Genomic DNA, 27,302 nt, shown 5'->3' with positions numbered 1-27,302 from the left:
ACTGCATAGTAAGGATATATTAATAACTCTCTTATCCCAGCAGGAATAAAGTGCTCATGCCTTAGTTTTAATGGATTAGTTCTGTGAAAGATTAAGTCAACGTCAGGTACCAAAGCTCACCTTAATTTAAATCTAATAACTGACAAATTCAAAATAGCCATCTTTAAAAGGGGGCCCCTAGAGTACTATGATGTGGTAACCCTGGTTTAGGAATTCAAAGAAGAAAATGGGATGATTATGAGTGTCAGAGGTCAATTTCCATAACAAATCTGTGGGACTCTTTTTGGACCAAAGTCTGAATAGAGGCACATAATAAAGACTCAGCTCAAGGATTATTTCTCCTATTATATCAGGTTGAAATGGTGCCCCCTCCAAAAAAAATACTCCAGTGTCCAAACAATGTTCATTTTTTACTGTCGTAAGTGGTGGAGGCAACAATTAACGGAAATGTTAGCACGTTTTAGATCAAAACAAACTTGAAATGATATAGGTCTACCTCATCCCTCATCAAAACACACACTTGACTTCAAAATGTCTGTTGCTTATGCAGAATTAAGATGCATCTCATAATTGTCACAAACATACCTTTCACTCGAGACCTATTTAAAGAACTGTTACTAATAAATGCATATGACTCTTTTCAGAAAGCTGAAGTAAGTACTGAGAAAGAAGTTAGGGACCAGAAAAAAAAATACCGGGCTGGGAAAGGTAACACTCCACATAGTTACCAAAGCCAGTGACTGACATTTACTGATTGCAAATGAGAGGGGGGAAAAGCCACTTAAAATCCCCACATAACCCAAGTGGCTAGTCTTCTAAGGCTGTCACTTAGAAACCTTTTAAAAATACATTGCTCTCATTAAAATATCTTCTAACTGTAGAGAATAATTCAGATATACATAATCCACACTCAAGCTTAGGTCCTACAAGATTTTAGTTATTTGCTGTAAAATATCAAACTGACCCCACCCAAGATGCAAAATTGGCTCTACTTAGTTGGAAATTTAGCTCTCATCAAACAGCTCCTGCTTAATCTTGGCTAATGATATGTGTACATTGTTATCAATTTATTAGAATTATCATATCATCATCAAGGGGAACCGGAGGTGCTCCCGGAAGAGACAGGGGAAACTCAGGTAGGGTACACCTACAAATTCGCAATAAATATTTGTAGATGACAATGTGGAAATGGAAAACTAAGCAATAAAAAATTACTAAGTCTAGCAAATCAAGATTGGCAAGTCTCCCCTACCACAGATTCTAGCATATTCTCACAGAACTATTTGTATTAAGCCACGACATTTGCCTGTCAGAAGCATTTTATACCATATGTAGCAAAATTACCTCTTTATAACCTAGTGCTGCTGATGGTCTAAGTGGTGGAGCAGGTCGCAGACAACTTAAACTCCATGGTTTTATAATTTGAGGAGGCTCCAAGGGTCCTCGGGGCTGTCCAGTGGAGCTAAAAGACTGGGAAAATGTCTGATGAGACATTGGCAAGTGGCCATCACAACCCAACCTGGTGCCACACAGTGAGAGAGCAACCATAGCTACATTGGAGCAGCAAAGCCAGCCACAGAAAAGGAAAAGATGGGAGAACAAATGCTTCCAGTTTGAGAACTGGCACTTTCCAGTCAAGATTGTGGGGTCTCGAAGGAACAGCACAAAACTGATTCAACATCCCATCACACTGTCCTCCCCCTCCTTTCTCTTCTGGTGTTTCACTTGGAGACACTGGCTTTTGATTTCCTCTACAAGGGAGCAAAGAGGAATAACAGTCAGCATGGAAGGAATTCAGCCATGTGTTGGTCACTGCATGAGGTGCTTACATAGGTTATTTCATCCAAATCACCTACATCAGAGACTCAGCAAAGTGCAGAACCAGCCAGCAGTTGCCAAAGCTAAGATCAGAAACCAGACCTGATGCCAAAGTCCATGTTATTCTCACCACGACATACCATGCGCAAAATTCGAACTTTGGCATCACATGTTTGAACGTTGATAGACAACAGAGCATATCTTTGATTTCACACAGCAAGTACAGTAAAATCTCTTCAATTCAAATTCCACAAAGATTCGGTTTGTGATAACTTGGAAGAAAGCAATGCTTAAAGTTTCCCCTTGAAGGTTACTGAGCAAATGTGATTACATGAGCATGAATGAGATTACATGAAGATGTTTAAGTACACATGAAGGTAAACTATTGCTTTTGACTTAGCATGTTAATAGGGAAATAATGGATACTAATTACTATAAATCATGCTTACCATTCAAACATCTTAGCAAGAACTTCTAGTTAAAAACACTTGGCTAGAAGGTAGTTAAAGAACCTGAATATTGTCAAACAAAACGACACACTTCTAAGTAGAATATAAACAAATTTGGAGGGGTCTCCCTTCACCGTAAGAAATCAGAATTAGTGAGGTTTAACTGTACTTGAACCTTACAAATCTATACTACCCAAAGACTAATGGCATGCTCAATGCTGTCTGTAAGTCTGCTGCAAGACGAATTTGATGTGGGCCCTAAGAATCCCTGGACGTTAACATGTGGACTACTTACGGAGTGGGTACTACAAGATGATGATGATGACTTAGTTAATGAAGTGTTAGAGGGTGGTCCTCTGATGAGTCTTTGGAGTTGCTCCAACCACTCCTGAAAATCCTGGTTGTTGTTGCAATGGACCACAATCCTCTCCACTACGTTACCTGTATAATCAATGACGGGCATTTGAAAACAGAAGACAAAAAGAATCATGAGCTTGACTTCCTCGTAAGCCTACTTTGTACAGCCAAGACATAACTATCTGTTTGGGGGAGTTTTCATCCCTATGGGATAGCCCTGTTGAAACTTCCACTTCAATGATCACAGATAAGGTAAGATAATGAAGAAAAGAAAGAGTCACCTCTGATTAATAAAACCATTGCAGCTGTTTGTGACTTTTGGAATCTTAGAGTTTATAACTGCACTTGAAACAAACTCACCATCCAAAAATGTATAAAGAGCATCCCTCTCATTTAAACTCAGTATATTGGGCTGGAGAGGTTATAGGGAGCAAAGTACTTACACCAGTTTAATTCCCCAGCACTCTGGAGGGTCCCCAAGCAGTGCCAGAAGGACCCTTGAGTACAACGTGGTGTGGCACCCAAACAAGCAAGCAAATAAATAAAGTGAGACTATTATACTGGTAGTGGTGCTTCAGGAACCACGTGCAACACCAAGAACTGAACCGCCAGCTACATACAAAGCAAGCACTTTAACCCCAGTACTATCTCTCCTGGACACTGGTTACAGTCTTTTAGGCCAGCACCAAATCTGGGGCTCTTTCTTGGGAAAAGTAAAGGCTTAAGGCTGTTATCCCAGTATTGGTGATTGTGCCATATCCATGCAAACAGGGAAACCATTACACGTTAATCACACATTGGGGTCTGACATCCAAAATGCCAGGGTCCACATGGAGGCTTGGCATTTAGCTCAGTTTATGAAGAAAGCTTCATAGCTTTTCGGTACTTTTTAGAAACACAACCAAATCTTGTTGATTCATGGGCTGATGATAAAATTGCTGATAAAAGTCCACATCTTTGGCTCCTATGCCACTACAAAATAGATGACAGAGGGAAGAGAAAATTGCATTTACATCAGTCCATTTTGTTATTAGTGAGCACTAGTAGCTCTTATGTAAGAGAAGATGAAAAATAATGGCAAAGTGGAGGCTTTTGAATGACTATGTGTCTTCTCTGTTCTATCGCCACTATACCCTAATTATCCCAGGAAATGGAATATAGTTTGCTGTGCCCATGTAAAACTTGTGCATGGACTCTACAACAGAAAATAAGAGCATTTATTTATTTAAAGTCCACTTCATTCCCAAAAAAGATTTGAAGTAGATTCATGAAAAAAGAGAAAATGACTGACCTGTGATTTCAAATGTGCAGTCATTCCCTTCAATTTCATCTAATCTGGTCACCGTCATTCCTGTGATTGGCATTTTTCCCTACAAGAAAAAAGAAGATTCCCATTAATTCTGTGATTGTACATATCTGTGCTTATTTCCATTTGCCATTCTGACCTTCTTATTGTAGAATTATGTCCAGATGTATTTCTCAGGTGTGTCAACAAATAATCTGTGTCCCTGATATAATTTTAATCAGACAAGAAATAGAGAGAGAAATGTATTTGTGTTGCTAAAGATCCTAAGTTCTCAGGTCAGGATTTACAAACAGCTTACTTTTCTAACACAATCTCATGAGCATTGGTGAACAAATCAAAGACTAATATTTTATGAAAATTGGTCATGGCAGGGCCAAGATACAATATTTCAATAAGCTATGTTATTATTACAATGAAGGGAAAGAATGTCCAGCTTTTTCATGGCTGGAGCTCTTTATGCTACAGTGGAATTATTTCATCTGAAAGGAAACCTCTCTTTCATTATAGGGCACACTATTTTTTTGTAGGAGGTTTACTAACCTGGTAGATAAAGCCGCTCATCCGAGGACTTGCAGATAACATTACCAAGAGAGTTGGAAATAACATAAGGTAGCGTTCCTCTTTCTCCTAAAGTGGAATGAAAAGTATTAAATGGAGAATAGAAATTGGACGTTTGGCTTCTTAAGGATTTTTGCCCACTCCTTTTTTTTGTGGGGGAGGGTGTTTGGGTCACACTGAGTGTTGCTCAGGGCTTACTTACTGACTCCTGGCTCTGCATGCAAGGAATCACTCTTGGGGTGACAGGATCGAACCCAGGTTGCTATGTGCAAGGCAAAGGCCCTACTCACTGTACTACTGCCCTTACCCCACCTTAAGGATTTGAGGACTTGTAAAAAACAAAGGCACGCAGAAGGGCGTGTGCACTCGCAGGCTCTCACGGCGGCTCTGTCTCAGCGCCCGCGTCAGTGCTCTGGAACCGCTGTGTATGGGCTGGATCGGGATGGCCGTTGGCCAAGGACAGGCGAAGGAAGAACGAGGACCAAGCTGGTTGCTGATTAGTTACCGTTTATTCAATCTTCCATCTTTCTCATCTCCCGCACTCCCAGCTCTGGCCTCTCTCTGCATCAACTGCCGCCCTCTCTCTAGTCTCTCCTCCTACTTGTCTCTCCCACATTGTCCCCTAGGCTACATCCAGCCAGGTAGCAAAATCAACATAAGAAAGCCCTTCCTGAGGGCAGGGCATTCCAAAGCCCTTCCTGACTGTTAAGGTTTGTTTTCCTTTCCTTAGTCCAAACACTTATTAACATCTTAATACTAGTTATTTTTGTATGGACATAGCAAGAGATACATTGAGGCTTGCAAGGCAGCTCTCCTGGCAACATCTTGCCACAGACTCAGACCACAACACTCAGGCCAGATTAATCATTCCTCACCCTAGCAGGGTCCGAATCTAGTTATCACTGTTTGGATAGTGACAGCATTTGTCCATGATCAAGCTCTTAATTTATAGTTAAGCATTAGGCACTTTGGCCAGGCCCATCTCGATGCCAGGGTAGCACACAACTCACCACTTGCCCTGGGTCCGTCTCCTCCCTCATCGGGACCCTGATTTTGGGGGTGCTAGGAAGTAAGAGCAGCTGAGGCTTAGGTTTACAGAACTGATGCCCAGGAGGAAAATATCATGTAGAGTCAAATGTTTCCCAAGTTATAAAAGCATAGCATTTGTAAGTCTTCCTGTGTCCATACAAAAAGGACATTGCTCTGAATAAACTATGCAAAGGACTCAAGGAGAAGAGAAAAACAATATTTGCAAGTCAACAGAACACTAAGAAAGAAGTTACATATAAACACAGAGGAGTGGGAGCACTGTAACGGGAGTAACCCAATAAACCTAAACTATCTGAAGCTATGTTATCCTACAAGGACCCACCCGTTTTTGTTTTGTTTTGTTTTAATTATTGAATCACCTAGAGAGTTACAAGCTTTCATGTTTGGGTTACAATCACACAATGATCAAACACCAATCCCTCCACCAGTGCACATTCCTCACCATCAATATCCCGGGTATACCCCCACTTTCCCACTCTCCCCCTGCCTCCATGGCAGACAATATTCCCCATACTCTGTCTCTACTTTTGGGCATTATGGCTTGCAACACAGACACTGAGAAAACCCACCAGTTTTATAAACAATCTTGCATAAGGCAATAAGGCAGGATAGCAATTTCTTAAAAAATAAAGAGGCCCAACTTCACAAGTACAAAGCTAGATGAATTTTCCTCTGAAATGGACACAAACGTATAGTTGATAGCTCTCCTGTATATATAACACCTAAATACAAATTCCCATGCTGTTTCAAAGTGTGTAATACTGAGAGGTTGCAGAGTTGATGCTTTTCTGTCCAAGCTGCAGTCCAAGCACAAAATAAATGTTTAGGTCCACAAACTAGAAATGACTTGACATTGAAAATTACCAAAATGAAGGTGGCTCCAGCGGGTGAGAAACTTAATATACACTGTAGTGCAATATGCTAAAATATTATTCATGTCTTTGATAAATATCAAAATGGTTTAGAATGAATTGAATACTAAACTAAATTTTTAACAACTAAAATATACTTTTTTAAAAAATTGAAACACTGTGAGATACAGTTACAAAGCTTTCATGATGGAGTTTCAGTCATACAATGATCGAACACCCATCCCTCCATCAGCGTACATTTTCCACCACCAATGTCCCCAGTATCCCTCTTTGCGATCCCACCCTTCCCACTGTTTCTATGGCAGACAATTTCCCTCTTACTCTCTCTACTTAAAAATACTTTAAATCAGCAGAATGTCCTGACCCCACGTCAGGCTGTCTTCACCAGGGCACCTCAAAGGGGGACAGATTGAGTTTCCATCCCTGCCCCAAGCAGAGCCCCGGAAGCTGAAAACCTCCAGAACCCAACCACCGCCATTCTCAAGGCCACCCTCCACACACTTGGTCGAGCTTCACTCAAGTGGGAACCGGCAGAAAAACCCAGGTATACGGGACTCAGAACTGGGCCTCCTCTCCCCAGCTCCCCAGTTTTTCAGTTGCTTGGCAGTCACACCCATAAACTGCCCCTGTCGATATGTAATCTCATCAATGGCCAAGATCCAGAGAATATAAACCAAAACTCCCGGAAGAGAGCAACACAGAATTTCCTGGAGCACTCGGCCACATTTGTGGCCATGTGACCTCTTATACTCTAGCCCACTTACATACCAAAAATAGCGCACATTTGTCTGGTTTTAATATAATTGCTTGCATTGTCTTATATACGGGCTTAAATGGCTCCAGAATGAAATACAGCAACCTTCACACACTTCACTCTTATTGTGGTGGGAAGGTGCTTGGTGGTGAGATTCGTGTTTGAATATATCTGCAATGAACTATTGTGAACTACTTTATGAAAATAAGATACATAAAAATTGTAAAAATATACCTTTAATCAGTAAAAAGAAGAGAACTACTTCCATGTAGAACAAAGAGAAAAAGCCACTTAAAATAACATTATTGTGAACATGTGATACAAACTACAATAATAATAAAATATTAAAAATTAAATAAAATACCACTAGAGCTAGAGAGAGTTCAACAGGCTGTTGTGCATGTTTTGCATATAGTAAGATTCTAGCCCCAGCAATGCATTATTTCATAGAGCTAGAAATAATCCCTGAGCAACACTGGATATGGCCTAAAACCAATTAATAAAAATTAAAAGGGGGCTGGAGAGATAGTACAATGGGTAGAGTGCGTGCCTTGTGAGTTGCAGAGCCGGGTTCAATCCCCAGACACCCCAAGACCGTCAAGAGTAATTCCTGAGCACAGAGTCAGAAGTAACCCCTGAGCATCACCATATCTGGCTCAACAAACAACCTCCCCAAACTTGCATTAAGGAACAGTCAAACATAAGGGTTTCCCTGATCCCATAAAATAAATATATAACTAGTAGATGCTCTCCAAAAGACATGTTCCACTTCTTCCTGTGGCTCCTTAAATGCAAAACCCAGTTTCTTGAAATTTTCTTGCCAGATACACTTGCTGCCTGCAATTTCTCCCCAGTGGTTCTTCCCAAAGCTTTTCAAAGTCCTCAGTAACCACGTTCAGGAGAAATTCTGCCTCGTGGCCTCCCTAGTCTTTGAATCTGTCCCTTCTGCAGCACTCAGCAGGCTGACTGCTTTCCAAGTACTCCCCCTGGAATGGCCATGTTCCACACTCCCCCAATTTTCCTGAATCAATTCCATGATTCTATATGGGATTTATTGTGGAGGCTGTGCAATTTGGGAATTGTTTCCTAGGGGCAGCTTATGTGTGAAACTGCTTTAAATGAGTTCTTAGAGAGCAAAGCTCGGCCCGGAGATATAGTACAGTGGGTAGGGTGCTTGCCTTACATGTAGCAGACCAGGTTTCAATCCCCAGCATCCCATATGGTCACCTGAGCACCACCAAGAGTGACTCCTGAATACAGAGCCAGAAGTAAGCCCTGGGCACAGCCGGGTGTGGCTCAAAATCAAGAAAGCAAAGCTCACTGTTTGCTCTTCTTTCCATCTCCCAGCAGAGTGCTGGACCCAGAATAGGAACTTGGTTTCTGATTCAAATGGTAGAGCATCTGACCCCAATGAAAGAGCAAATCAAGGATGGAAAACATGGTAGATGAAAGAGATGTCATCGAAATATGCAAACAACTTACCTCATTTGTTCCGAACTGCACCAATACTTGTGACATAAAGATGACATTTCCCAGGGTTTTAATATCCTCCCCTTCCCATGCCTGAATTGGTTCCGAAAGTATCTGCAACTCCAGCTGCTTTCTTTTTCTTAGATCTTGGCACTCTCCCTAAAAAAATCAAAGCAGACTATAATTGAACAGGAATTCTTATTAAAATAAACCTAAGGGGCTGGAGTGATAGCACAGCAGGTAGGGCGTTTGCCTTGCACGTGGCAGACCCGGGTTCGATTCCCAGCATCCCATATGGTCCCCTGAGCACCGCCAGGGGTAATTCCTGAGTACAGAGCCAGGAGTGACCCCTGTGCATCACCAGGTGTGACCCCAAAAAAAGAAAAAAAAACCTAAAACATGACCAAATAAGAAATGACATTTGACTTCTAGGTTTTTTATTGAGTCCCTCTTATTCACTATGAACCTCATCATCAGATTCATTCCTGACAAACAGAAAGTTCCACTAACCTACATCTCTAGATCCATTACATTCACGAACCTCAATGGTGAAAGAATGTATGTAATCCTGCGAAATAAGTATGTGTGGAGTCCCTTCTAGCACTGTCTGTAGCACTGTCTTCCTGTTGTTCATCGATTTGCTGGAGCGGGCACCAGTAACGTCTCCATTGTGAGACTTGTTGTTACTGCTTTTGGCATATCGAGCATGCCATGGGTAGCTTGCCAGGCTCTACCATGTGGGCAGAATACTCTGGGTAGCTTTCCGGGGTCTCCAAGAGGATGGAGGAATGGAACCCAGGCCGGCTGCGTGCAAGGAAAACGTCCTACTTGTGGTGCTCTGGCTCCAGTCAATAGAAGGAGTCCCTGCTAAAGGGACAGAAATGCATAGATTGAGATTTTTCAGATTCTAGTTTGGTGCTAGAGAGTATGCATCATGTATATGAGGTCCCAGGCTCAATCCCTGACTCCGGACAAACACATTCTGCTAGATGGTTCTGCTCTAGATACAAGTTAGCTTATATCTCTCTGCATAAATCCTGCTTCAGTTACAAGGCAATGTATTCTTCTAATATAAGATAAATTTGTAATCAAGTAACATCTTAATTCCAAAAAAACTGGGCCAGAAGATGACACAAAGAGCTGGAGCACATGCTTCTCATGCAGAAGTCCCGGGTTCGATTTCTGACACCACATGGCTCCCCAAGAACTGCTAGAAGTACTGTTAGGTATGATCCCAAAACTTATATGTGTGTGTCTACTAGTAGTTATAGGAAAAGAAGAAATTTTACTTCTTCATGCCACAGTGATCTTATAATGAGAGGAAACAACCTCAATTTTACTTGCAGACTAGTAGATTGCTATAAAAATATTTTATTATTATAGTAATTGGGAAGGGGCTGGAGCAATAGTATAACCAGTAGGGCACTTGCCTTGCATGCAGCCGACCTGTATTTGAACCCCGGAATTCCATATGGTCTCCTGTGCACAGCCAGGAGTAATTCCTGAGTGCAGAGCCAGGAGTAACCTCTAGCATCACCGGGTACGACTCCAAAAGCCAAAAAATAAACTCAAAAAGTAAAGTAATGAGAAAAAAGAGATATAACTACGTTTCATGCATACAATCAATAAACAATATGTGGAGTAGGAGAGACACACAACTAGCTAGATAACATATTTATAGATAGATTAGGCAACAAATAGCTAGATAAATGGTAAGGAGACAGATATAGAAACATAGATCAAATCATAGATTTGGAAAGTATTAGAGTAGTTTAACAGTACTCATTCCAAATCAAACATGAAAATACTCATATGGTTATTTGTTCTTCCTTCCAAATGAACATCAGTGTTTGGCAGGGTATAATCCCTATAAAATTCTCTCCTGTCGTGTTGGAACACTGTATGATTGAAACCCCATCATGAACAGCTATGTAACTGTGTATCTCGTGGTAATTCAATTAAGACAAAACAAAATAGAAACCTGTCCTCTCTCTTTACGAAACTAACTGGAAACTTACAAAAATCAATTTATTGTACACATATTTGAGGCATCTATAGCCTGACTAAATATACTATAATTTTATTCATAATTATATATTATAAAGCTTAAAATAAGTTTTAAAACATAGAAAACATCAGATAGAAATAAGGTTTGTCAAAAGGGGGATTGCCCAGAGTGATAGTACAGCATGATAGTACAGCTTTGCAAAAGGCCACCTTGGATTTGATTCCCAGTATCACATATGGTCTCCCAAGTACCTCCAGGAGTAATCCCTGAGCAGTGTTTAGTATGCTCCCAAGTCAAAAATAAATGCAAAAAAAATTAAAGGGCAATTTAAATTCAATTTACATGGGAAAAAATAAAAGGAGCACAAATGATATTCAACACCCTGGATTTCAGTGGGCTGTTAATTAGGTCAAACCATGTAAAACAGTTAATTTAACAGTCCACTTTTTAAAAAAATTATTTATTTATTTATTTATTATTGAATCACCATGTGGGGAGTTACAAAGTTTTCAGGCTTAAGTCTCAGTTACATAATGCTCGAACACCCATCCCTTCACCAGTGCACATATTCCACCACCAAGAACCTTAGTAAACCTCCCCCCATCCCCCAGCCCCCCACCCCACCTGTGTAGCTGATAAATTTCACTTTACTTTCTCTTTACTTTGATTATATACAAACAAAAAACTCACAATTTTGACTACAAAAACAACTATTTTAATATAACACATTAATCTCATCTTTGCTATGAACACAGTAGAGCTTCTATAGTATTCTATTGTGTTTTAAATTAGATGTTACATCTGAAACTTAGAGCAAGAATCAAAAACTAAACATCGATGCCTATAAGCTGGAATGCTATTGAAATGTCAAAAAAAAGTTGCACTTCGTCATTCCAAATAATCTTTATTCCCTCCCTAAATGCCACCACAAACTTCAACACCAAAGGGGTAAAGAAATCACATTAACCATCATACTTAAGCCAACGGGCACCTTTGGTAGCAATCTACATAAAGTAACTGTATTTTAGTCACTTATTTTTCTTTTAGATTTGATGGATTTCTCCATCATATATAAAGTATAAATTCACACCTTTGGAATTAAGTAGGTGATGAATCCAGTATTGATGCCAATCAGCCAACAATAAGTTGTATAGACATCAGGTGAGCAACATGGAGGGAAAGACAAAGACAAAAGGAAACCCCCCACCTACACAGCAATGCTTAATGTGGTAAAGACTTCAAATGCGAGTGCTTTATTCCCTCCGCCTGGCAACATTTCATAGGCGAGCATGATTTTGGGAAGACAAATTAAGTAACGCTATCACTTTTGATATCATCACCAAAGCTTATTGTTTCCATTCGAAAGACCTTTACATAAAGAAATGTTTCCCACAAAGCTCTTTTAAAAGGAACAAAGTGTACAAAGTGAAGAAAAGATTTAGAATATCACCTACCATGAGATTTTTGAATGCTACGATTGCTTTCAGAATATCTTGATGGTCTGGATGCATTTCCTATTAAGGGAATACATGTTGAAACAATATTAAAAACAGAGAAAGGATCAGTGCTTGTCAGGAAATAGGGATGGGAGGAGAGTGTGGCTGCCACAAGCTCTACTGAATGAGGCATTGGGAAAGGTGTCGTAGAACTGGGGATATTGATGATAGTGGTGGTACCAGAAATTTATGTACGTGTTGAAATTCATAGGCTGAAACAACAGTCATTTTTACTTCATGCTAATGTCAGGTTTTGAAAACCCTTGATTAAGATATGAAAAGTTCTGGTAACACATCCTAAGTTTCATAACAACATACTAGGCATGAGTCTTGATTCCTGGGTTCACATTTCCTGTTTGGATGTTAAACTTGAGATCACATTAACTACTGCTTGAGAGAGGGCAACCTTGGGTGATTTTACCTACTTACAAGAGGTAGCAAATCATGGAATCTAATGGTGATTAAAGGACAATCAACCTAATACCATTTTCTAAAATGCCTGCATTTCAAGCAAACTCAACGTAGCAGATGGGGAAGTAATGCCAAGTTTTCTACCACACATGCCTTCTTCAGCAAGGTTGTTACTGTACAAATAATGGAATTCCATGGTACTCAACTCTTGTAAGGGATCATGTCCCCAAAAGGCTTCACAACTGTTAATGAATGGAAAGTAGAAATTTGGAGGGGGGGTAGAACTGGAGAGTTATATAGGAGATAAGACACTTGCTTTGCATGGGTTTGATCCCCAGGACTGCATATGATCCCCTGAGCCCTGCCAGGATCACTCCTGAGCACAGAGACAGAAATAGATCATAAATTGGGGCAGGCTTGGGTGGTCGTTGGGAAAATTCGATAGAAAGGTGGTGGGTAAGGTATAATGGTGGTTGGATTGGTGTTGTAATATTGAATGCAATAAATTGTTTTGAACGGCATTATAAAAACAAAATAAAATTTAAAAAAACAAATAGCCCATGAGCACTGCTGGGTTTTGCCCATCCTTTCCTGGCCAAAAAAAAGAAAATGAAGTCAGCGGGAGGTTGTACACCTAATTTTGGGGTCCATGTGGTGTAGATATCTACCAATCTGAGGGGTGCATGTCTATATCTTTGGAATTCAATCTGAGTGATGGGCAAATAAAATCTGCTGCTCAACCAGCCAGTATAAATACAGAGCTGAACGGCTTAGGGTCTGACCCCAGCCAAGAATTTCTTAGGAAAAGCGAGAGGCTGGAGCGATAGCACAGCAGATAGGGCGTTTGCCTTGCACATGGCCGACCCGGGTTAATTCCTCTGCCCCTCTTGGAGAGCCCCCGGCAAGCTACCGAGAGTATCTCGCCCACACAGCAAAGCCTGGCAAGCTACCCGTGGCATATTCGATATGCAAAAAACAGAAACAAGTCTCACAATGCAGACATTACTCGTGCCCACTCAAGAAAATTGATGAGCAACGGGATGACAGTGATACAGTGATACAGGAAAAGCGAGCTTCTTTTCCTTAAGGGTTAAATGGATCCTTATGGAAATAAGCAAGAAGTACAGGGGCGACTCTCCCATTAGCCCACAGCCGTGCACAGGGGATCGGAAAGCTAGATAATGCGGCTTGAGCAGCTGGAAGCGTGTATCCACAAAGCTCAGGGCATGGATTCTATGATGGTGGCAAAGAGGAGGCCGACTATCTGCAGCACGAGACAGCAGGGAGCAGGGGCAGATGTAGGCTGGGACACAGGGAAAGCCACACTTGGGGTTCGAGGCAGGGCAAATGTGTGGGGATTTCCCTTCCCACCTTGTCTACCTGTTGCTCAGCACAGAGCAGGCAGAAAAGAGAAACTTGAGGCCATAAGCTGCTGCCGTTTTATTCTAAGCAAGGAGCGGCCACCTCCAGCCGTAGAGCAAATCACTAGGGTTGGGGGGAAAAGGCATCCAGAGGTCAATACCTTTCTGAACCCAGAATTGATCTCGCACGTGGGTTTGCTTTCTGCCAGGTCAAATGACCTGAGAATGTGCTTTCGCTCAGAGTCCAGGCTCTCAGTCCTGACAAACTCTGACCACACCGGGAGGCCGTGTGCAACCCAACTCTTTTTTTTTTTTACTGAATCACCGTGAGATGCAGTTACACAGCTTTCATATTTGAGTTTCAGTCGTATAATAATCGAACACCCATTCCTCCACCAGTGTACATTTCCCACCATCAATGTCCAGAGTATCCCCCACATCCCAACCCTCCCCATACTTCTACGGCAGACAGTTTTCTCCATAATTTCTCTCTCCTTTGGGGCATTATGGTTTGCAATACAGACACTGAGAAGCCATCAGGTTTGGTCCTTTATCTACTTTCAGTACACATCTCCCATCCTAAGCAATTCCTCCAACCATCATTGACTTCTCTATCCCAGCTGCCTTCTCCCCCAACTCATGAGGCAGGCTTCCAACCTGGCCCTTGTCTCTATTGTCCTTGGGTGTCAGTCTCATATTATGCAACCCGACTCTTTAAGGCGCACCAAACCCTCTCAAACCTCAAAAACCTCTCCGCCAGACACAGGAAGAGCATGTAGGGTAAAGGCAGCGTCCCCCAGCAGGCCCACTTCTCCACCTACACGGCAGTATCCTGGGTGTGATGGTGTGAGGGTACCTCAACTATCGCTGGGTCGGGAAGGCTTAATAGGCAGCCCACGTTCCTTCCTTGGCTCTACATGGTGAGCTGTGAGTACTGTTAGTTGCAGTCCTGCATGCAGAGCTGCAAGTAGACCTTGAGACTCACCCGTGTGGGGGCAAACTCTCCTCTCCTCCTCAACAACTTCCTCCTCACTGTTGCTTGGTTTTCAGTAACAGGATATGGACTCTTGCTAAAAAAACACTCAATTGTCAGGACTCCTTGCAAATCTTAATATTTAGGAAAAACTAAAGCTAGGCTGCCAATTTAGAGAAAAAATGTAAGGAGACTTTGATGTAACTGTATTTAGAGGCCTTGAGAGGTAATTGGTATGGGACCCATTCATTCATCTTGAAGGCAATACTAGAATCTGCCAGGATTATAGTCCAGAATCAAAAAGCTGAATGATGGCAGCCTAATTCTAAGGATGAATATTCATTCCTGCCTCTAGTGAAAATGTTCTTTATATTTGCTGCTGCTTTCTCTAGCTTTGTACACATCCCACAATAAGTTGGCTAATGTACTAAAGTAACAGAAGATTTCACTGTTATGTTTGACTGAACCACCACCTACAGACCAGAGAGCAGAAGAAAACCTAAGTCAACAAGGCAGCACAGACAGGAGGGAATCTAATGGCCTTAGGCTAGAAAAATGAAGAGGAAGAGTGATCAGGAGTAAAGGCTTGGATCTCCCACTCCTAAGATGAGTCAGTTCTGGGGATGTAACATGCAACTCTGAGATTACAATTCATCACATTGCTTGGAATACTTGAAACTTGTTTCGGAAAGTAGACTTTCTCACCATAAAAATATCATAATGAGATGAGGTGGTGGAGGTGCTGATTAATATGCAGTAACCATTTCACAATGCATGAGTGCATGACACCACCATGTTACACACCTTTTGAAAAGAATCACAGTTGTGCAACCTAATTTATGGCAGTTTTATTTGTCAATGAGGCTTCCAAAGTACTGGAAAATAAGAAACAAAAAAAATATCTTCCTGGAGTGTGGATAAAAATGTTCCCTTCATGGTTGGGTGTTGGAACATTGTATGACTGACACCCCATCATGAACAACTTGTAATGAACAACAATCAAGTAACTGTGTATCTCATGGTGATTCAACAAAAATTGAGGGGATAAATAAAAAATTCTTGGACAATGGTGGAGGGAAGAGGTCACTCTGGAGGATCCAGTGTTGGGGGGGAGGAGGTGCTGAAAAAAGTAAAATGATATGCATGATATCCTATCAGCAGCAGATTTGCAAACCACAGAGCCTAAAAGAAAAAGAAAGAAAAACACCTGCCACAGAGGCAAGAATGGAGGTGGGAAGGGAAACTGGGGACACTGGTATAGGGAAGTGGGCAGTAGTACAGGGACTGGTACTGTAATATTGTATGCCTTCATTTCCTCCAGAAATAAAATCAGGATAACTTTGCGATTCATGTTGACTCAATAAAAATTAAGGGCCAGCCATTCAGGTTGGAAGATGTGAACTAAAAGTAGACTATAGACCAAACATGAAGGCCACTCAATACCTCTATTGCAAACTACAACACCCAAAAGGAGAGAGAACAAAAGGGAATGCCCTGAAGCAGAGGCAGGGTGGGGTGGTGAGGGATGGGGTGGGGGTGGTGAGTGGGATACTGGGATCATTGGTGGAGGTGAATGGGCACTGGTGGAGGGATGGGTAAATGATCACTGTATGAGTGAAATGCAAACACAGAAGTTCATAAGTTTGTAACTGTACATCACAGTGATTCTCTAATATTTTTTTAATTAAGGGCCGGAGAGATAGTACAGTGGGTAGGGCACTTGCCTTTCACACGGCCAATCCAGGTTCCATCCCCAGCATTCCATTTCACCCCCTGAGCCCTGCCAGGAGTAATTCCTGAGAGCAGAACCAGGAATAACCCCTGAACATCGTAAAGTGTGGTCCCCCCAAATAAAAATAATTAAATTAAATTTTTTAAATCCCCTTCTTATTTGCAGTAGGAAAAAGGAAAACTAGGGAGAGGGGAGATTGGTTAAAAGAACTTTCTCAGCCCCAGCTTTCCGTGAATTCTGCAGCACGGTCACTTCGGGAGGAGGAGTGCATCTTCCTGAGTAAAGGCCCACAATTTGTAAGGAAGCTTTTACAGGTTCCCCTTCCCTTACCTCCATGTGTCTTTCCAACTCCTGTAAGAGTGTAACGTACTTTTCCAGTCGCATGAAAGGTTTGCTGAGGCTGGTGGTTAAGAGAAGAATGCTTGGACTGGCCGCACCTTGACCTTCCATAAACCGTTCCAGTTCGTCACTAGCAAAACACAGAATATGGTTTTGTTACTGCTTCTTCTTTCAGCCACAAATGATCAACCAAATTTATTTGGCTCAGTGTCACACAATACAAAGCAAATAAAAGGGCCGAAGAGCTGGCAGAGTTATATGTGTGTATGTGTGTGTGGGGGGGGGGTAATTAAGGCGCCTGCCTCGCACATGGCTGAACAGTTCAAATCCTTGGCATCATGTATGGTCTCCCAGGCACTGGCAGAGGTCACTCCTGAGTGCAGAGCCAGGAGTAGCTAGCCCTTGAGCACTGTCAGGTGTGATCCCCAACCCCTTGAAATAGGTAAAAGTACACCAAGTAAATGGTTTTCTTCATCCCAATGTTGTCCGATGCATTCCAACTTTACTTAGTAGCATTTACTTGAGCCCTCCAATGCAGTCAGTGGTCCATACATCCCTGGGACAACCATGGGGAGGGAGCCAGACATTCCAGATCCCTGGTTTTTATTTGTGTCCAACAGGGGCCGGAGCAATAGCACATCAGGGAGGGTGTTTGCTTTGCATGAGGCTGACCCAGATTCAATCCTCGGCATCCCATATGGTCCCCTGAGCACCGCCAGAAGTGATTCCTGAGTGCAAAGCCAGGAGTAACCCCTAAGCATAACTGGGTGTGGCCCCCAAACAACATTTTTATCCAACAGTTATCTGTTCACTTATTTTGGTTTGGAGGCCATAGCTAGCTGTGCTCAGCGCTTACTCCTGGATTTGTGCCCAGAGATCACTCCTAGCAGGGCTCAAGGGATAGTATGTGGTGCCAGAGTCCAAACCCAGGTTGCTTGTGCACAAAGGCAAATGCTTTACATGTGGCACTCTTTCTTTCCACTCAACAGTTTTTTTTTTATCGATCATATACTAAGTAAATGGGGATATAGCAGTGAAGAAAACCCGATCACTACCCTTAAGGAGTCTATCCCTGAAGGCATGGGGCCCACAGAGCCTAGGAGACGACTAAATGTAAGAGTTAAAAACAAGGCTTTCTTAAGTCAATCAAAACATTCGAGTTTTGGGCTGGTGTGACATGACAGGTGCCCTCTGTCACTGTGGCACCGCTTGCAATGTTCGCAATCAAGTCGTAAATTCAGAAAGCAGTATGTGTGTCACTAACCACAAAGTCACTTAGCCTAGGAAGGAAAACCAGCACGGCACTAAACAATTCTCCCTTACAGCAACAGTTTGGTTTAAGAAACAAGTAATTGGAGCTGGAGAGATAGGACAGCGGGTAGGGTGTTTACCTGGCACGTGGCCAACCCGGGTTTGATCCCCAGCATTCCTGAGCACTGCCAGGAGTAATTCCTGAGTGAAAAGTCAGGAGTAAGCCCTGAGCATCGCCCCACAAAGAAAAAAAAAGAAAAGAAATAAAAAATTGGGGTGGTGGTGGAGCTGGAGCAACAGAACAGTGGTAGGGCGTTTGCTTTGCACGTGGCTGACCTGGGTTCGATTCCCAGCATCCCATATGGTCCCCTGAGCACCGCCGGTGGTAATTCCTGAGTATAGAGCCAGGAGTAACCCTTGAGCATTGCCAGGAGTGACCCAAATAGCAAAAATAAAAATTGGGGTAGGGGAGATGGTTCAAAGGGCTGAATGCATGCTACATAGCCAGCAGGCCTGGTTTCATCCTTCGCAGTGCATGGTCCCCGAGTACTAAGCTGGGAATAACCCCTGAGAACCACCAAGTGTGCCCACCTGAAAAAAAAGAACAAAGAAAGCTGGGGGCTGGAGAGATAGTCCAGAAAGTAATGGCTCTTGTCTTGCATGTGGCTCACCTGGGTTTGATCCCTGGGATCCAATAAGGTCCCTCAGGCACTGCTAGAAACAATAGGGCCATTGTGTGGCCCCCCAAAAAACTTGGAAAAAAATAAAGGGGAAAAAAATCAAAATCACATCAAACCTTGTAGACTTCATGCCTGGTGTGTGCCAGGCCCTGGGTTCGATCTCTACCACCATTTAGTTGCCAAGTACCACCAGGAGTGGCCTCTAATAATAACATAAAGGAGTGTAACAACATCTTTTTTTAAAGCAGTGCTGGGGGAAACTCAGGTCTCCAGCATGCAAGGGCAGAATCTGCCTCTAGAGAGCCCCACCCCTGCCCTTGCATTAATAGTGCACAAACTCCACCCTGTAAATGTCTAATTCTAAACTGACATGGCCATTGTCCTTGAAAGAATGTTCTGGATTCTCTCCTTTTGCACAAGAGAATCCTGGACTGCAATATGAGCTGCCCCACTGTCTCTATCAGCATAATTAAAGACAGAAATCTACCACCTATCTAACGACATCTTTGATTTGTTTGATTTTTTTTCTTTTTGGGGTGTCACACCAAAAAGGAGTTACTCAGGGGTTACTCCTGGCTCTGCACTCGGGAATTACTCCTGGTCTTGCACAGAGGGACCCTATGGGATGCCGGGAATCAAATCTGTGTCAACCGTAGGCCAACGTCCTCCCGACTATATTATCTATCGCTCCAGCCCTAACAGCATCTTTTGAAAGTTTTGCTTGTCACACCCTTTTTCTGCCCATTTTCTTCCCTTTCTTGCTGCCACTGTGATGACGAAGTGGGTTGAACATGCACTTGCCGGCGATGGTTGCTCGTTTGGTTGTGGTGTCCGACAGCAGTTGTGCACATGAGGTAGTTGTGATGTTCGCACATGTGCTCACTGGGGTCACAACACCTGGCTGTGGTGCATGACAGACCACACACTCTACTCTGTCGCAGGGGTTCCAAGAATGAAATATGCGTGTAGGTGGAACCTGGCATCAAACTCATAGCCTCAAGCTTGGCACATCTAGCACTGCGCCATTCCCTCAGCCCCTTGCCTGCCTGTGTATCTCCAGTCATAAGCCTTTTTTCTTGTGTTTGTTCATTCCCATTCACCCCGCCTTTAATTCAGCACCTCATCACGACCCCATTGGATTCATTTCACTAACCCAACTTGTCTGGTTTCTAGATATTTTCTCCTCTGAGCCATTTTCCTCAAGAGTTTTTTTGTCCTGTTGTTTTCCTACTCAAGAATCTCTATTTGCCCGGGGGCTGGAGTGAGAGTACAGTGGGTAGGATGCTTGCTTAGCACACGGCCAATCTGGATTGGATCCCTGGCATCCCATATGGTCCCCCAAATACCACCAGAAGTGATCCTTGAGCGCAGAACTAGGAGTAAGTGGTGAGCAGTGCCGGGTGTGGCCCTCAAACAAAACAAAATAAACCCTCAGCCTACAAGCTTAAGTCTTTTTCTTTTTTTTCCTATTTTTGGTTTTGGGGCCACACCCAGCAATACTCAGAGGTTACACCTGGCTCTGTACTCAGAAATCACTCTTGACAGTGCTTGGGGGACCGTTTGGGACACCACAGATTGAATCCAGATTGGCCACATGAAAGGCAAATAAATGCCTTACCTGTTGTCCCATCTCTTGGGCCCCACGCAAGTCTTTTTCTAAGAGAAAGTCACATTTGGCAGTGCTCAAGACTCTCCCTGATTCTGTACTCAGATGTGACATTTGACAGTGTTTGGGGGAACCCTATGTGGTGCTGGGGTTGGAACGGTAGCTGCTATGTGCAAGACAAGCACCTCTTCTCCAGGACTATCTTCCTCTCGGTCCCACCAACTTCAACTGTTAGCTGTTTAGGCTCCAATAGGTCCCACCAATCTTCCATACCATTGTGGTGTGTTGCACAGTATGGAGTCAAAATGTGCTCCCAGGGCCGGAGTGACAGTACAGCAGGTAGAGTGTTTGCCTTGCATGGGGCCAACCTGGGTTCGATTCCCGGCATCCCATATAATCCTCCAAGCACAGCCAGGAGTAATTCCTGAGTGCAGAGTCAGTAGTAGCCCTTGAGCATCACTGGGTGTGCCCCCCCCAAAAAAAAAAAACAACAGAAGCCTTGAATGGCTCATCTGCCAGAGATAAAATCTGCTTACTAAAATGGTGACAATTTAATATTGGGGTTTGTAAGATCATGCTAAGATTCTTCTTAAGATTCACAATATTTGAATCAGAGCGATAGCTAGAAACAAGAAAGGTGGCTTGACTCCCAGCACCACATCCAGGAAGCCCCACCAAAGGTGATTCTTGAGCACAGAGCCAAAAATAAGCCCCGAACACTGCCAGGTGTGGCCCCCACCCGGAAAAGTAAATTAAAAGATTCCCAGGACAAGAAAGGCCTTTGTGAACTTGAATGTAGTCACTAGATGCATTCTTGTTGTTGTTGTAAGGCAAATGCCTTGCTAAAATCCCATCTTGAAAACTGAGCATTAAGCTGTGATTTTCAGTTTAATGAAAAATGTATTGATGTTTAATTTCCAATCAAGACCATGAAGTCCACAAAGGGGCTTAGAAAATTCATCACATTATCAGTGGGAAAATAACTCGATTTTGGAAAGCACATTTAAGTAGAAATAGAATTTATAGAAAATTGCCTCTAATTTTTTTCTAATTTATTTTTTCCATGACTAAATAACCCCTGGCATTTATAATATTCTAGACTAATTGATAGAAGGGTTACAATAGTGAAAAGCAAATGTTAATGTGCTGTTAGTTTCCATGCGCTATTCTAATTCATAGGCTTATCAAATATTATGAAAGAATTTAAATGTTAAAATATGTGACATGAATGTCTTAGAATAAAATTCCGCCTCCTGGGAAGGAAAGAAAAGACTGACTAGTGAAACAAGGGAATAAAAGCTTATAGAGTTATGGACCAGAGAGATAGTATAGCGGGTAGGGCCCTTGCCTTGCTTATGGCCGAGTTGGGTTCGATCCCCAGCATTCCATATGGTCCCCTGAGCACCATCAGGAGTTATCCCTAAGTGCAGAGCCAACAGTAAGCCCTGAGCATGACTGGGTGTGGCCCCCAAACAAACAAAACAAAAAATTCAGAATTCTGTCCATGTCTTTTGGCCAAATAAATTCAATGCAGAAATAAATATCATTCACAAATATAATACACTTGTACATATATAATTTTTTTTAATTGCGTTTAAAAGTCAGTTTTGGGAGCTGGAGCAATAGTACAGTGGGTAGGGTGTGTGTCTTGAACTACACCAACCCAAATTTGATTCCCGGTATCCTATGTAGTCCACCATTGACACCAGGAGTAATGCCTGAGCATTGCTGGGTATGACACAAAAACAAACAAACAAACAAAACCCCTCAGTTTTAAGTTTTATACAATCATTTGAAAAGTCAGCAGATTGGACCAGCTGATGTGATATAGTCAAAATAATTTTCACAGTATGAATATTATTTGATACCATGTGCACCTATTTCATAGCCTCTGACTCAGATATGTCTCATATTAGGCACAAAAGCTGAAGAAAAAAACTACGAGAGGGGTTGGAGCTATAGTATAGGAGGTAGGGCACTTCCCTTGCATGAGGCCAACATGGGTTTGATCCCCAGCATTCCACAGGGTCCCCCCAGTAATGCCTGTATTAATTCCTGAGTGCAGAGCCAGGAGTAACCCCTGAGTGTCTCCAGTGTGTGCCTCCCTCCAAAAAAGAACACTACTAGAATGTGACAATATTGCTTAACCGTCTCTGTATCTGTGCCAGTGGAATCTGGGCATTACTCTCTCCTTTGAATGGCAGTTCTAGAAAAAGAACAGCCTCGCACAGGAATTACCAGGTCTCCGGAAGGAGAAGTAAGTTGTGAGTTGCTCCCAGTCCTGAGACTCTGGGCAAGTGGAAAATCCCCCCAAGGAAGCATTTGAACAGAGTGGGGTGGATCCATCCTTTCTTCGTGATCCAGTCCCTGAGCAGGGGCTGTCTGCCTGGATTTCGATTTTGTCCTCACGACTTTTGGTTTGTGATGTGTCTCACAAGCTCCCTCCCCTGGGTCCCCGCAGACAGAGACACAGCAGCTGCGGCTCAAAATCGTCCCTGAAGCAAGCAGGCCGCTCTGGATTTTCTCTCCACTGCTGGCAACACGGGGAAACAACACGGGCAAACGGGGAGTGAACAGGCACCTAGCTCGTGGTTACAACAGGGGATGCTATCCCAATCCGTGTTAGCGCCCTCTCCTCTCCTCTGATGACTGATTCCTTCTCCCCGTGAAAAGCGGGAGGAAGCGTGGGGCAAAAGTGGGTATTTTTGTGAGGGAGAGGTTATTCCCAGGAAGGAACAAGAGCTAGAGAAACAAATCAGAAGGCGAGACAGGGGAGACAGAGGGGAAAACCCAAAGGACCTCACCCCTGGGCAGCCATTCAAATATATGTAAGTAGGGGGGGGAAATCACCAAGGTTACAGGCTGCTTAAGTACCCAACTAAGAGAAGACCTCTCCCCTCCCCCACCTCTCTATGGGTTTGGGGGCCACATCCTGGCTGTGCTCAGGGCTTACTCCTGGCTTTGCACTCCCGGATCACTCTTGGCCGTCAGGACACTCATCTGGGATGCCAAGGATGAAACTCGAGTCAGCCGCGTGCAAGGCAAGCACCTTACCCCCTGGATTACCTCTCCAGGCTCCCCCTTACTAAATTTTCCCCTTTCCACACCCCCATTTTTTCCCTTTGGTTTGTTTCAGTGTTTGGGCCACACCCAACAGTGCTCAGGCCTTACCCCTGGCTCTGCGCTCAGGGTTCGATCCTGGCAGTCTCAGAGGGCCCACATGGGGTACCGGGGATCAATCCTGGGGTGTCCGCAAGCAAAGACAAACACCCTACCCGCTGGACTATCTCTCCGCACCTGCTCCCGCCCCCGCCCGGCATTTTTAACCAGGCACCTGATGCAATCACTTTTCAGGCTGCACGCTAGATGCTGGGTCATTGGTAACCGTCAGCAGCTTTTTCGGTATCGTAGCGCCATCTGCAGGCTAGAAGCAAGAACTTCACCTGACTGGCCCTGCCCCTTGGGATAAAGGTTCTGTTCCTGCTGAAGCTAGAGGTGTGGGAAAAAACAGGTTCAGGTTCCACTAAAGGCCCCGTTTTAGTGGAGACCCTGTGCAGCCTGATTTCATCTGCATTGCGTGACATTCAGCTGTGCTTTGCCTCTAGTGTGCCAGCAGAAATGTACTACACGGTGCGGGTGCATGTAATATAGCCGATATACTCTTAGAAACGCATCGCAAGTATTATAATTTAATTCGCATCTTTAACATTTTAAAGGGCTGGAGCGATAGCACAGCGGGCAGGGTATTTGCCTTGCACAACCCGGGTTGGATTCCTCCCTCACTCTCGGAGAGCCCGGCAAGCTACTGAGAGTATTCCCCCCACCCCCATGGCAGAGCCTGGCAAGCTACCCGAGGCGTATTCGAAATGCCAAAAACAGTAACAGTAAGTCTCACAATGGAGACGTTACTGGTGCCCGCTCGAGCAAATTGATGAAAAACGGGACTACAGTGCTACAGTGCAACATTTAAAAAAAAAAAAACAGGAAGAAAAAAATTCAAGTCCATGGGATTTCAGTGAATGCTCCATGAATTTAAGGCAGAGGCAGAGGCAGAGGGAGAGTGAGGGAGCTAAAAATCTCGCTAGTGCCACACATTGAATCCCTGCTCCTGCACCACATGCACGGAGGTGGTACTATTGTTGGAAACTCACTACGAAGGGTGCAGCCTCCAACACAGTGGAGTCAAGTGTGTATGAGCACTACAACAAAAATATGCTACACCTAAAATATCCCTTTCAGCGAGCAGGGCCACCAAAAGGCAAGCAAACACCCCAGCTACCAAATGTGCAAAAACACCACAGCTGGTGTGCAAACACTGCAACTAAGTGTGTGGCAACAACCAAAGGAAAGGGGGAATCCAAAATGAAATAATCTGTATAAAAAATTTAAACCCTGATGTTCTTTAAAAGGTCTTTTGTTAAAAAATTCTGCATAAAACTTTCTTTGGGGGGGGGGAGTTCTCACCCAGCGATGCACAGAGGTTACTCCTGGCTCATGCACTCAGGAATTACTCCTGGTGGTGCTCAGGGAACCATATGGGGTGCTGGGAATCGAACCCGAGTCAGTCGCATGCAAGGCAAATGCCTTACCCGCTGTGCTATTGCTCTAGCCCCGTGTATAAAACTTATTGAGCTTTAAATTTTAAGTCATGATGTTCCTTAAAGTGAATATCTATTGTTATTAATTAAGTTAAATTCCGAATATGTGCAAGTGCTGGTAGCAACCTTCCAGTTCACAGCATTACAACAGAAACATTCCTGGGGGGCACTGTCTTTCTGGCCAGAGTGCTGTTCTCAGAACAAACTGAAGTGACCGAGCAAACAGCAACCCAACAGAAGGTGGGGATGCCTTTTCATTGCTAAGAAATTCCCCCCAAAGCATGCAGGATGCCTACTTAGTATCCATCACAGGCAAGAAATCTCAACCACGTTCTTTTTTTACTAATGATAGTTTCAAATGTATTAAAAGGTTGGGGCCTGAGCAAAAATACAGCGGGTATGGTGCTTGCCTTGCAAGTGGTTGACCTGGGTTCGACCACCAGCATCCCATATGGTCTCCCAAGCACCGCCAGGAGTAATTCCTGAGATGCAGAGCCAGGAGTAACCCCTGAGCATCGCCGGGTGTGACCCAAAAAGCCAAAAATATAGAAAAAAAGAGAAAAAAGGTATGGAGACTAAGGCTTAGACATTGTTTCTAAGTAAATTGCTTCGGATCAGATAGCAACTTACAGAGGGGCAGAGTTACAAATTGGAATAATACACAGGTGGCATAAATTTTAAATCAATACCAAGATGGAGGAAAGATATGCTCCATGGATCAATATTCCCCAGGAGATCAAACAGAGCTGGTGGAAGTGATACAACTCGCCATTGATTGACTCTGGGACTTGTCCTCATGGCATAAGGGAAATATAAAAATGTTTATTCAAGATGCCAGGGATGTAGGTCAAAGGGACAGCACTGACTTTACATATGTGACCCCTGTACCCAGTCAATGCCCTGGCACCACACAAAATTCAACAAATAAAATGTGTATTTAAGAAAGTAATAGCAAGGGGGTATGGTGTCCCCATCAGGTCACCCTGGACCCATGGAGCGAGTGCATCAACAGCCTGATGAGGCTTCTTGATACCTGAAAATTGCCACTTTGCCTCTTGCCATACCCTAACAACTTTGGGACCAGATTTCCAGAGAAATTATGTGGCCCTTGTAAGGTAGCATCACATGAGGCTGACACCCAAGCACAGTAGATACAAGGGCCAGGGGGATTGCCCCATAGCTGAAAGACTGCTTCATGAGCGGAGGGGAGAAGGCAGATGGAATAGAGAAGGGATCAGTAAGAAAATGATGCCTGGAGGAACCAGTCGGGATGGGAGATGCGTGCTGAAAGTAGATAATGGACCAAACATGATGACCTCTCAGTGTCTGTGTTGCAAGCCATAATGCCCCCAAGTAGAGAGAGAGTATGGGGAATATTGTCTGCCATGGAGGCAGGGGGAGGGTGGGAAAGGGAGGGTGTATCCGGGATATTGGTGGTGGGGAACGTGCACTGGTGGAGGGATGGGTGTTTGATCATTGTGAGATTGTAACCCAAACATGAAAGCTTATAACTATCTCACGGTGATTTAATAAAATTAAAAATAAATAAATAAATAAAAAATTTTAAAAATAAAAGTTTAAAAAAAGAAATTAGTGGCCCAAAGTTAGGTATGGGGAGCCATACCCACAAACTACCTGAAGCTCAGCTATACAAGCGCATTTATTAGCCTTGCTTCAGAGACCCATAAATAAATCTCGAAAGAGATCAAAAGCCGCAGTTATTCTCGGACCCGTTCAAAGCTGAATAGATCAGAGTAATTCAAAAGGGGCAGGTTAACCTTGTGCCTGCCCAAGCAGAGCCCCTGTCATTTGCTTGCTCTTACAATCCAAAATTGCCACCATGGCCCCACCAGACTCCATCATCTCAGGACGAACCTCACTGAGACATTAACCTATTGAAAATTGACATGCACATTTTGTGACTGAAATCTCCCGGCTTTCTCAGGGTCGCAATGAGCTCCTTCCCACTACCTCCCTGTACTTCCGGAAGCCTCAGCTGTCACATCCATATCCTAAAGCTGTCCCAGTTAAATAAACTACTCCTGCCTCACCCTGATAAAAATATTGAATGCCCTGAACACAAACAATGATCTCTTAGTACCTTTATCACAAATCATAATGTACAAAAGGAGAGAGAGAAAGAAGAAAAGTGCCTGCCAGAGATGCAGGCTGAGTGGGGTGGGGGGGGGATATGGGGTTTGGGGGATGGTGGG

General features: G+C 43.4%; 1 protein-coding gene across 2 annotated transcripts in view; it reads right to left on the bottom strand.

Annotated features, from left to right (window-relative positions):
• LOC101551817 (rho guanine nucleotide exchange factor 6) overlaps positions 1-27,302 on the bottom strand; it is a 149,374-nt gene that overhangs the window by 19,704 nt on the left and 102,368 nt on the right. Inside the window, exons 9-15 of one of the 2 annotated variants that reach the window (XM_055122345.1) lie at positions 16,946-17,084; positions 12,097-12,156; positions 8,647-8,793; positions 4,471-4,557; positions 3,916-3,994; positions 2,563-2,708; positions 1,345-1,470 (exon numbers count right to left, since the gene is read on the bottom strand). In XM_055122345.1, the coding sequence (XP_054978320.1) occupies positions 1,345-1,470; positions 2,563-2,708; positions 3,916-3,994; positions 4,471-4,557; positions 8,647-8,793; positions 12,097-12,156; positions 16,946-17,084 (784 nt within the window). The remainder of the gene's footprint in view (positions 1-1,344; positions 1,471-2,562; positions 2,709-3,915; positions 3,995-4,470; positions 4,558-8,646; positions 8,794-12,096; positions 12,157-16,945; positions 17,085-27,302) is intronic. The other variant, XM_055122346.1, reaches the window with a different exon arrangement.

The sequence above is a fragment of the Sorex araneus genome, chromosome X (genome assembly GCF_027595985.1).
Source record: "Sorex araneus isolate mSorAra2 chromosome X, mSorAra2.pri, whole genome shotgun sequence".
Lineage (NCBI taxonomy): Eukaryota > Metazoa > Chordata > Mammalia > Eulipotyphla > Soricidae > Sorex > Sorex araneus.
Note: the sequence above shows the minus strand (reverse complement) of the source record. Positions and strands in the feature narration are given on the sequence as shown.